The sequence below is a fragment of the Oryx dammah genome, unplaced genomic scaffold (genome assembly GCF_014754425.2).
Source record: "Oryx dammah isolate SB20612 unplaced genomic scaffold, SCBI_Odam_1.1 HiC_scaffold_18, whole genome shotgun sequence".
In the NCBI taxonomy this organism is placed as follows: Eukaryota; Metazoa; Chordata; class Mammalia; order Artiodactyla; family Bovidae; genus Oryx; species Oryx dammah.
Window position 1 is genome coordinate 89,370,948 of NW_024070202.1, and position 12,326 is coordinate 89,383,273.

Here is a 12,326-nt window from a genome sequence, read left to right on the forward strand (position 1 = left end):
ACGACAAGAATCTCCATGAAAAAAATATACAATAAAATCTAAGTTGTATTAACTGTCAACTTTGGTAACATTTTACCACATCATCTCGGTCATCTTCTCTGTCTCTCCATATATATATATGTACATATATAAATCTTACAGATACATGATTCACATATACATATATTCACATATTTATATATATATAGGAATCATTTGATAGTAATTTCCAAACATTATACCCCTTTACCCCTAACTACTTCAGTGTGTATTTTACAAGAATATGAAATTTCATTAACATATTATAATGCAATTTTCAACATCAAAACACTTACCAATGATTATCACTGAATCAACAGACGTTCAAATTTCTCCAACTAGCCCCATAATGCTCCTATTTAGCATTTTAATTTCAGGTCCAGGATCTAATCCTGAACTATTTGGAGTCCTTCACTGTAGAATAGTTCCTAAGCTTTTCTTCGTCTTTCAAGACGTTGATATACTGAGAATTTGAGGCTGTTTATTTGGGTGTGTCTGGTTTTTATCATGATCAGATATCAATTATGCATTTTTGGTAGGAATACTACCATATAAGTGATACTGTGGCCCTCTTGGAGCATATGAAGAGGCACATGGTGTCAGTGTTTTCACTCCTGGGGATGTGAAACTTTGCTCAGCTCATTAAGGTGGTGTTCAGTAGGTTTCTCCACTATAACCTTATTATTTCCCCCTCCATAGTTAATAAATAAGCATTTGATAAAATATAAATATCCCAATTTCATCAAATGTTTAGAATCCTGCTAGCTTAGGATCCACCAATGATTGGCAACTTAATAAATTATCACTATCATGATTAAAAATGGTGACTTTTTCCCCTAACTTGATTATTTCTTTTATGTTTATCAGCTGCCATTCTATTTGAAATAACAATTTTCTATTCAACCTCATTTATTTGTTTTCTTCTTTCTTTACTCTCCATATGGACTAATAGATTCCTACTTTACTCAAGCAGTACTATCCCATCACTAGTAATTTTAATTTTGACACGTAAATCGTACCAGATTTGACACTGGCCACCATTAACCTGAGGACTTCTCTACTTTATGGCACAATAAGATATTCCAGAATCATCTTACAATTCTCTTTCCCAATTTTGGAATATGTTATTTCTCCAAGAAGCCCTGGTTGGGGATATTATTTATAAACTAAGATCTGAACACTGCTGCTGCTGCTGCCGCTAAGTCACTTCAGTCGTGTCTGACTCTGTGCGACCCCATAGACGGCAGCCCACCAGGCTCCGCCGTCCCTGGGATTCTCCAGGCAAGAACACTGGAGTGAGTTCCCATTTCCTTCTCCAGTGCATGAAAGTGAAAAGTCAAAGTGAAGTCGCTCAGTCGTGTCCGACTCTTCGCAACCCCATGGACTGTAGCCCACCAGGCTCCTATGTCCATGGGATTTTCCAGGCAAGAGTACTGGAGTGGGGTGCCACTGCCTTCTCTGAAGATCTGAACATTAGGTGTGCTCATTGCTACTGGATGTCATTGTTTCCATTCCCTTTTATCAACAGAGCTGGGGCACATATGCATATATGTTTACACTTATGCCAGTTAGGATGAGGTAGAGGAATAAAAGATAAATATGGGTATGTTTTTGTTCTCATGGATACATGCTCTCAATATTAGATAGTGCTAAGTGAAAGTCGCTCAGTTGTGTCTGACTCTTTGCGAACCCCTGGACTATACAGTCTATGGAATTCTCCAGGCCAGAATACTGGAGTGGGTAGCCGTTCCCTTCTCCAGGGGATCTTCCCAACCCAGGGATCGAACCCAGGTCTCCCGCATTGCAGGTGATTCTTTACCATCTGAGCCACAAGGGAAGCCCAATGATGAGTTCCTTGATAAATATAAAGACAGACTTCATTATGCTCACTATTGTGCCTCAATTTCAAAGATGAAAAAGGTCTTACTTGTAGCTGATAGTTGTTGACATCTTTCAACTTCATATAGTGATACTGATCCAGAGCCTATTTGGAAAAAGGAGAGAATTATATTTTAAAATCCATTAAAAGCTCAATGTGGCAATGAAAACTATAAAATGTTACTGACAGAAACTGAAGAAAAGCTAAGTCAATGGAGAAATTTGTTTATAGATTCATGTCACTTGTTCATGGAATGGAAAGTTCAATATTGTCAATAACTGATATTCTTCCCAGTTGATTTGTAGATTCAATGCAATCTTAATCAAAATTGCATAGGCTTTATTATAGAAAGAGACAAGTGGATTCCATCAATTAAGTGAGAACGGCAAGGAATTTAAAATCTAAACATTTTAAATTTCTTGTTTAAAATCCTAAACTAATACTGAACTGTAGATAATGATGTTCATTCACTGAAGTATTTAGGAGGTGTACTTACATCTGCAAATTACTTTGAAATGCATCAAAAACTAAAATGAATTGATGGATTAAAAAAGAGATAAAAGACACAGCAAAGAGAGTAAAAGGTTAACTGGAGAAACTGATGGTGGGAATATGAATGTTGACTGAATAACTGTTTCAACCCTTCTATATGTTTGAAAGTTTTTCTTATGTTGAAAAAGTACACTGTGATGGAAATAAGGGATAGGTGGATAAAATAATAAATTTACTAAATTTAATAGGATGACTTGATGAATGCCATAAAATATAATTTTACTTAAACAAAAGAGCAAAAATAGTGATCACAGCAATACATTTTAACAATGCTTTCTAAAATGAAGAACTCAAGATTTAAAAAAGAGTATTCCCATTTTGCACTTACATGAGCTTACCACATTCTATTACATATAATAGTATGTCACATTTTTATAATTTATTATATGAAACATCATATACAAACATATGGATTACTTGTTCTTCTTCAACACCACTAATAAATGGCAAAGACCCATGGTAAGAGAACCTGCATGGACACCTTAAGTTGGCAAACTATAATTTCAAAGAATCTGATTACTTAATATTTGCCATTCTGCATGAAGTGAAACAATGCAAAAGCCTGATTAGTAAACAAATAATAAGAAAATAAGAGAAAAGATGTGCAAAATTGTATTAAAACAGTCTCCTACAAACTGATAAGAAAAAAGATAAAAAGCCCAACAGAAAATCAGGTAGAGTAAGAGCAGACAATTCAAAGAAGTAAAGTGGGTCGATAAATAGAAGATTTTTTAAGTTTCCAAGTACTCAGGGAAACTAAATATACCTAAAACCTGCCAAACTGAAAAAAGTACACATATTGTTAAAGCAATACCACTGACAGTGTAAGGAAGGGGCATGTTATTTGCATTTGAATCCTGTGACATTCTGGCATATAATCTGGTGTCATCTATGAAAATAACATGTGTTTACTCTTTGATCCTTCAACCCCACCTTTACGAGTTTATTTTAGAGAAAAAATAAGCTTGAATGTACAATTGTTCAAGGATGTTTATTAAACCATTATTTGTAAGAGTAAGAAACTGAAAACCACCTAACTGTCTATCAAATAGAAAATGGCTGAATTCATTATATTAGATTGATGTAAAATATAATGCAGCTATTAAAAGAATGAGTTTGAGTTATATGAATTAGCCCAAAAAGAGGTCTATGATCTATCATTAAAGAAAGCAACCAGTATACTAAGGTCTCACTTTTGTGAAAATTTTAAAGAGGAAAAAGATATATATGTTCATATAGAAGTATGTATATTTTTATAAACATGAATGGTTTGAAGAAATCATAGTCAACTGTTACCTTTCCCTCAGCAAGTGGGCATAAAGGCATGAAAAAGCTACCTAGCTTGATAACTGTCCTATGTACTACTTCTGTTATTTGAAAATAATCAGAAAAACATTTTAGGAGAAAAGAGATTTCAAAAAGTATAATTATAAATCATACTGGCTCTAAATGATTGTCAACTGAAGTAAATTGGCCTCATAATGGGTGGTTCAAGTTGTCACAGATTAGGCTAAAATGCTGTCATCAAGATGCTGGGAAATATGAAGAATTTTAAAGCACATAAAATGAAGAAATAAACTTGGACAAAATAACCAAATCACCAGCATTTGAATGGCACTGACTTTTCCATCAGTTAATAGTAACAGAGGTTGGGGAAATTATATGATTCCCATTACTCAAAGCCTCAGTTTCCTTTCTGCAAAAGGGAACAATAATAGCAACCTCACAGGAGTACGGTTAGGATTAAATAATGACTGTTAGCACTTATTTGGAGAAGGCAATGGCAACCCACTCCAGTACTCTTGCCTGGAGAATCCCATGGGCGAAGGAGCCTGGTAGGCTGCAGTCCATGGGGTCACTAAGAGTCTGACACGACTGAGCGGCTTCACTTTCACTTTCCACTTTCATGCATTGGAGAAGGCAATGGCAACCCACTCCAGTGCTCTTGCCTGGAGAATCCCAGGGACAGAGGAGCCTAGTGGGCTGCCGTCTATGGGGTCACACAGAGTCGGACACGACTGAAGTGACTTGGCAGCAGCAGCAGTACTTATTTAGTGCCTATCAAGTCACAGATGTTAATTTTAATGATTATTACTTATATAGATAGAAAGAGCATAAATATTCATTAAATAGATCACAGAAGGGAAGAAGTTAGGTTGTAGGAAAAAAAAATATAGGGGATAGAAACATGACATAGATTTTAAAGCTCAGAATGTACAAGCAAATACTGAGACAAAATGGTAAGGGAAAAATTATTACAGATTGAGTAAATTTTTAAAATTTATATTTGAATAGCCATCTATTCAGGTAGATAATAATATAAATATACCACCAATTATCTGCTAATATTTTATAATTAGGTACTTGAATAACTCAATACAACTGGGAACTCTTTTTTTTTTGAGGGGGGGACTCTTAAGATATGTATGATCAAAAAATACTTGGGCTATTGGAAGTAAAGCAGCTAGAAACTAACAAGCAAATAGTTGACTGGGCAATGAATACAGATTTTAACAAGTATATATTTTTTTGTTGTTATTGCTGATGTTAACTTGCTAAAGTTGTGTGGGACTCTTTGCCACCTCATGGGCTATAGCCCGCCAGGCTCCTCAGCTCAGTTCAGTAGCTCAGTCATGTCAAACTCTTTGTGACCCCATGGACTGTAGCACCCTAGGCTTCCCTGTCCATCATCAACTCCTGGAGCTTGCTCAAACTCATGTTCATTAAGTCAGTGATGCCATCCAACCACCTCATCCTCTGTCATCCCCTTCTGCCTTCAATCTTTCCCAGCATCAGGGTCTTTTACAGTGAGTCAGTTCTTTGCATCAGGTGGCCAAAGTATTAGAGCTTCAGCTTCAGCATCAGTCCTCCAATGAATATTCAGGACTGATTTCTTTTAGGATTTATTGGTTTGATCTCCTTGCTGTCCAAGGGACTCTCAGGAATTTCTCCAACACCACAGTTCAAAAGCATCAGTTCTTCAGCACTCAGAGTTCTTTATGGTCCAACTCTCACATCTATACATGGTTACTGGTAAAACCATAGCCTTGACCAGATGAACCATTGTCAGCAAAGTAATCTCTCTGATTTTTAATATGCTGTCTAGGTTGGTCTCCTCTTCATGGCATCTGGTCCCATCACTTCATGGCAAATAGATGGGGAAACAGTGGAAACAGTGACAGACTTTATTTTTTTGGGCTCCAAAATCACTGCAGATGGTGACTGCAGCCATGAAATTAAAAGACGCTTGCTCCTTGGAAGGAAAGTTATGACCAACCTAGATAGCATATTAAAAAGCAGAGACATTACTTTGCTAATAAATGTTCATCTAGTCAAAGCTATGGTTTTTCCAGTAGTTACGTATGGATGTGAGAGTTGGACTATAAAGAAAGCTGAGTGCAGAAGAACTGATGCTTTTGAACTGTGGTATTGGAGAAGACTCTAGAGAGTCCCTTGGACTGCAATGAGATCAAACCAGTCCATCCTAAAGGAAATGAGTCCTGAATATTCATTGATGGGACTGATGCTGAAGCTGAAACTCCAATACTTTGGCCACCTGATGCAAAGAACTGACTCATTTGAAAAGAGCCTGATGCTGGGAAAGATTGAGGGCAGGAGAAGAAGGGGACGACAGAGGATGAGATGGTTGGATGGCATCACTGACTCTATGGACATGAGTTTAAGCAAATTCCAGGAGGTGGTGATGGACAGGGAAGCCTGGTGTGCTGAAATCCATGGGGTCACAAAGAGTTGGACACAACAGAGCGACTGAACTGCACTATACTGAGATTGGTCATAGCTTTTCTTCCAAGGAGCAAGCATCTTTTAATTTCAAGACTGCAGTCACCATCTGCAGTGATTTTGGAGCCCAAGAAAATAAAGTCTGTCATTGTTTCTCCAGTTTCCTCATCTATTTGACATGAAGTGATGGGACAGGATACCATGATCTTCATTTACTGAATGTTGAGTTTTAAGACAGCTTTTTCATTTTCCTCTTTCACTTTCATCAAGAGGCTCTTAAGATTTTCTTCACTTTCTGCCATAAGGGTGGTGTCATCTGCATATCTGAGGTTATTGGTATTTCTCCCGGCAATCTTGATTCCAGCTTGGGCTTCATTCAGCCTGGCATTTAGCATGGTGTACTCTGCATAGAAGTTAAATAAGCAGGGTGACAATATACAGCCTTGATGTACTCCTTTCCCAACTTGGAACCATTCTGTTGTTCCACGTCCAGTTCTAACTGTTGTTCCTTGACATGTGTACAGATTTCTCAGGAGGCAGGTCAGGTGGTCTCGAATTCCTATCTCTTTAAGAATTTGTTTATGAAGTATCACTACATAAAAACCAAGCGGATGTGATGGAGTTCCAGCTGAGCTATTCCAACCCAAAAGATGATGCTGTTAAAATGCTACACTCAATATGCCAGCATATCTGGAAAACTCAGCAGTGGCCACAGGACTAGAAAAGGTCAGTTTTCATTACAATCCCACTAGGCTCCTCTGTCCATGGGATATTTCCAGGCAAGAACACTGGAGTGGGTTGCCATTTCCTTGTCCAATGCATGAAAGTTAGCGACCTCATGGACTGCAGCCTACCAGGCTCCTCCATCCATGGGGTTTTCCAGGCACTAATATAACCCAAATCAAGTAATCCTTACCATTCCAATTTGAAAATGTAACTACATAATTAAGGGAGGAGTAATGTTTTTTTTTTGTATTAGGACACATAAAGGTTTAGCATGTCTCTTAATAATGAATATCAATTTAACAAAAAAAAAGGAGATAGGGAGATATTAAAAAAGAGAATTTATGTTGATGTAGTTATTTTACTTAACAGAAACTAAATTGGCAGCATCAAAAATCACCCTTAGTTATTAGGGGTATGGAATTAACAGATATATACCACTATATATAAAAACTGGTAAATAACCATAATTTACTGTATAGCACATGGAACTATATTCAATATCTTGTTAATAACCTATAATGGAAAAGAATCTAAAGCTGTACACCCGAAACTAACACAATATTATAAGTCAACCACAGTTACGTAATTTATTAAAAAACTGTCCTTACTTGAAATGTTTGAAAAGCTGTCCTCTTGCTCTGATTGACATACACCACCAAAACTCTGGTTGGGGGGCAAATCTGCAGATTCTAAAATCCTATAGTTGAAAGAATACAACTTTTAATTGCATAAAGCACAAACAACAGTCAGTTTACCCGCAGAAACCAAGAGCTTAGTGAAATTGCATGAAAATTCTGTGTGCATTTTTGTGTACACATTCTTTTTGTGTGTACACATTCTTCAGTAGGTCTATAGCTTTCATCAGATTACCAGGGTGTTCCAAGAGACTCTAAAATTTAAAAAACCCAAGTCTAGAAAGATACAAGTGAAAAATGGGATCATGGACTATTACAAATAAGCTGGGTATATAATGCATGTCATTCTAAGTCAGAACAATCTCACTCTAGACTCAAGCAATGAAATACAATATGGCTATATTCTGCAATCTAAGAAATAAAGTAGGAAAACTGATATAAGGTTATTAAAATAGCTAATTTCATTGATGTTAAAGTCATCTTGATTTCAATATGTTAAAACTTAGAAAATAGTTATGTCATTTCAATTTACTGAACAGGATATTTTCTATATCTCTTTGAAAATATGCAGAAGACTTTTTATTTCCCCAGAGTATAGGTCAAAGAGTTTCTACACACAATGACTAATAGGAATACTTCATGGAAAAAGGAAGTACAAGTATAGCAGGATTTAAGGTGCTACTCACTTTCTCGGCACACCTGAAAGTTTTAAAAATATGACACCATGAAATAATTCTGCTACCTATTTTCTTAGGTATACACACTTTAGAAAGGCAGTATTTTTCCCATGGAGGACCAAGTATGTTTGGCATTCTAGGTATATATATATAAATATATCAAGTTTTCCAAACTTTAGCTAAGCTCCAGTTTCCACTGTTTGTTTCCATACTTAGAGAAGGTGGAAAATGGTAGAACATAAAGTGCAAAGAGTAAAGGTAAGAAAGAATATAAGTAAATGTTGGAAAACTAAAGACTATAAACTCAGCTCTGCTACTGTTTAGCTATTTGAACCAACAATCACTTGATGTGTTTCATTTGGTTTAGCTATTTTAAAAAAATGGATAATGGCACAGAAGCCTCTGAGAATCAATTACAAGGGACTCATTAGATTCCCTCTCCTCACCTCAGAACTACATTATCTTAGAAATCAGCTTAATTAATACCTTATTTACAACTTCTAGATAGGTATATAATAGGCTTACTTTTTCAGCTGATCCACATCGGAGTTATTTTCAGGCAAGACTCTGATTCCCCGACCATAACTTGTGCCTCCATGAAGGTGAAACTCTAGGGCTAATGACGTTGCCAGGTTCTCTGAACTGACTGACTGAAGTTTGGTATGGAGGCTATAAATTCTAAGGAAGCTTCCAACCTAAAAGCAGATGGTTTATTATTTAGAAAATGTATAAAATTAAAAAAACTCTGATACAATATTTAACAACTAATATGGGGTACAGACCAATAACCAGGGGTATTGACCCATCAGAAAGGGAATTGGTATGCCACACTGATGTATATTCAATATTGGCCCCAAGGACACCATATTGAAATCAAAATGTGTGTATGTATACATACATATGCATGTATAGATACGTATGTATGCAGTTTTTCAAATCTAAAGGCACATTTTCATTTTGGGGATATTAAGACATGAAATACAATTAAGTCTTAGCTTTAGTAAAATATAGTAGCTTAGAAACCTATTACCTAAATCAAATCCAAGCCCCCTATTTGATCAGGGTTGTTGAAAATAATCTGCTTTAGCTAATTTGAGGTATCACTGATACCTGGCTCACTCAGTTGTGTCTGACTCTTTGCTGCTCCATGGGCTGCAGCTCACGATGCTCATCTGTCCATGTGATTCTCTAGGCAAGAATTATGGAGTGAGCTGCCATTTCCTACTCCAGAGAATCTTCTTAACCAGGGATCAAATTCGTGTCTCCTTCACTGCCAGGTGGATTTTTTATCATTACGCCCACCTGGAAGCCCAACTTCAGGTAACATTTAATTAAATATGACCACTAAAACACTCCCATTATGAGACTACTAGAATATTTTAAAATGCGTTATTATATCAAAATAATAAACTTCCTCTATTCCACAAGAATTCACCTGCCAGTTCAAGAGATGCAAGAGACACGGGTTCAGTTCCTGGGCTGGGAAGATCTCCTGGAGTAGGAAATGGGAACCCACTCCAGTATTCTTGCCTGGGAAATCCTATGGACAGAGAAGCCTGGTGGGCTACAGTTCATGGGGTCTCAAAGAGTCTGATACAACTGAACAACTTTGAATGTAGCACACATTCCACAAGTTTGATGGAAAGAAACATTTGTAGAAACAATTTCTGTCAGGACACCATAATGTGAAACACATTCTGTGAGTTCAAATGTAGAATTAAACCAAATATATTTTTGAACTAAATGTCCTATTGTTAATTTTAGATGTTGTGCCAAACTTAATCTTAAAAATTTAACTCAGATGACCATTATATCTACTACTGTGGGCAAGAATGCCTTAGAAGAAATGGAATAGCCATCAGAGTAAACAAAAGAGTCTGAAATGCAATACTTTGATGCAATCTCAGAAACAACAGAATGACCTCTGTTTGTTTTCAAGGCAAACCATTCAATATCACAGTAATCCAAGTCTATGCCCCAATTAGTAATGCTGAAGAAGCTGAAGTTGAATGGTTCTATGAAGACCTACAAGACCTTACAGAACTAACACCCCAAAAAGATGTCCTTTTCATTACAGGGAACTGGAATGCAAAAGTAGGAAGTCAAGAGATACGTGGAATAACAGGGAAATTTGGCCTTGGAGTACGAAATGAAGCAGGGCAAAGGCTAACAGAATTTTGCCAAGAGAACACACTGGTCATAGCAAACATCCTCTTCCAACAACACAAGAGAAGACTCTACACATGGACATCATCAGATGGTCAACACTGAAATCAAGATACATTCTTTGCAGCCAAAGATGGAGAAGCTCAGTCAGCAAAAACAAGACCAGAAGCTGAATGTGGCTCAGATCATGAACTCCTTATTGCCAAATTCAGACTTAAATTGAAGAAAGTGGGGAAAACCACTAGACCATTCAGGTATGACCTAAATCAAATCCCTTATGACTATGCAGTGGAAGTGAGAAATAGATTCAAAGGATTAGATCTGATAGAGTGCCTGAAGAACTATGGATGGAGGTTCGTGACATTGTACAAGAGGCAGTGATCAAGACCATCCCCAATAAAAAGAAGGGCAAAAAGGCAAAACGGTTGTCTGAGGAAGCCTTACAAATAGCTGAGAAAAGAAGAGATGCTGAAGGCAAAGGAGAAAAGGAAAGATATACCCATCTGAATGCAGAGTTCCAAAGAATAGCAAGGAGAGATAAGAATGCCCTCCTCAGTGATCAATGCAAAGAAATAGAGGAAAATAATAGAATGGGAAAGACTAGAGATCTCTTCAAGAAAATTAGAGATACCAAGGGAACATTTCACGCAAAGATGGACTCAATAAAGGACAGAAATGGTAGTGACCTAACAGAAGCAGAAGATATTAAGAAGAGGTGGCAAGAATACACAGAAGAACTATACAAAAAGGATCTTCATGACACAGATAACCATGATGGTGTGATCACTGGACTAGATCCAGACAACCTGAAATGTGAAGTCAAGTGGGCCTTAGGAAGCATGACTACAAACAAAACTAGTGGATGTGATGGAATTCCAGTTGAGCTATTTCAATCCTGAAAGATGATGCTGTGAAAGTGCTGCACTCAATATGCCAGCAAATTTGGAAAACTCAGCAGTGGCCACAGGACTGGAAAAGGTCAGTTTTCATTCTAATCCCAAAGAAAGGCAATGCCAAAGAATGCCCAAATTACTGCACAATTGCACTCATCTCACACGCTAGCAAAGTAATGCTCAAAATTCTCCAAGCCAGGCTTCAACAGTATGCAAACTGTGAACTTCCAGATGTTCAAGCTGGATTTAGAAAAGGCAGAGGAACCAGAGATCAAATTGCCAACATCTGCTGGATCATGGAAAAAGCAAGAGAGTTCCAGAAAAACATCTACTTCTGCTTTATTGATTATGCCAAAGCCTTTGACTGTGTGGATCACAATAAACTGTGGAAAATTCTGAAAGAGATGGGAATACCAGACCACTCGACCTGCCTCCTGAGAAATCTGTATGTATGTCAAGAAGCAACAGTTAGAACTGGACATGGAACAGACTGGTTCCAAATAGGGAAAGGAGCCCTTCAAGACTGTATCTTGTCACCCTGCTTATTTAACTTCTATGTAGAGTACTACATGAGAAATGCTGGATTGGATGAAGCACAAACTGAAATGAAGATTGCTGGGAGAAATATCAATAACTTCAGATACGCAGATGATACCCTTAGGGCAGAAAGCGAAGAAGAAGTAAAGAGCCTCTTGATGAAAGTGAAAGAGGATGGTGAAAAAGTTGGCTTAAAACTCAACATTCAGAAAACAAAGATCACGGCACCCGGTCCCATCACTTCATGGGCAAATAGATGGGGAAACAATGGAAACAGTGACAGACTTTATTATTTGGGGCTCCAAAATCACTGCAGATGGTGACTGCAGCCATGAAATTAAAAGATGCTTGCTCTTTGCAAGAAAAGCTATGACCAACCTAGACAGCATATTAAAAAGCAGACACATTACTTTGCTAATAAAGGTCCATTTAGTCAAAACTTTGGTTTTTCCAGTAGTCATGTATGGATGTGAGAGTTGGACTAAAAGAAAACTGAATGCTG

The 12,326-nt window shown here is 37.2% G+C and overlaps 1 protein-coding gene across 5 annotated transcripts in view; it reads right to left on the reverse strand.

Moving 5' to 3' along the window:
* Positions 1-12,326, reverse strand: part of POT1 (protection of telomeres 1) — a 93,183-nt gene that overhangs the window by 18,753 nt on the left and 62,104 nt on the right. For all 5 annotated transcript variants that reach the window (XM_040259564.1, XM_040259565.1, XM_040259567.1 and 2 more), the window contains 3 exons: positions 8,754-8,923; positions 7,525-7,613; positions 1,946-2,002 (listed from right to left, as the gene is read on the reverse strand). In XM_040259564.1, the coding sequence (XP_040115498.1) occupies positions 1,946-2,002; positions 7,525-7,613; positions 8,754-8,923 (316 nt within the window). The remainder of the gene's footprint in view (positions 1-1,945; positions 2,003-7,524; positions 7,614-8,753; positions 8,924-12,326) is intronic.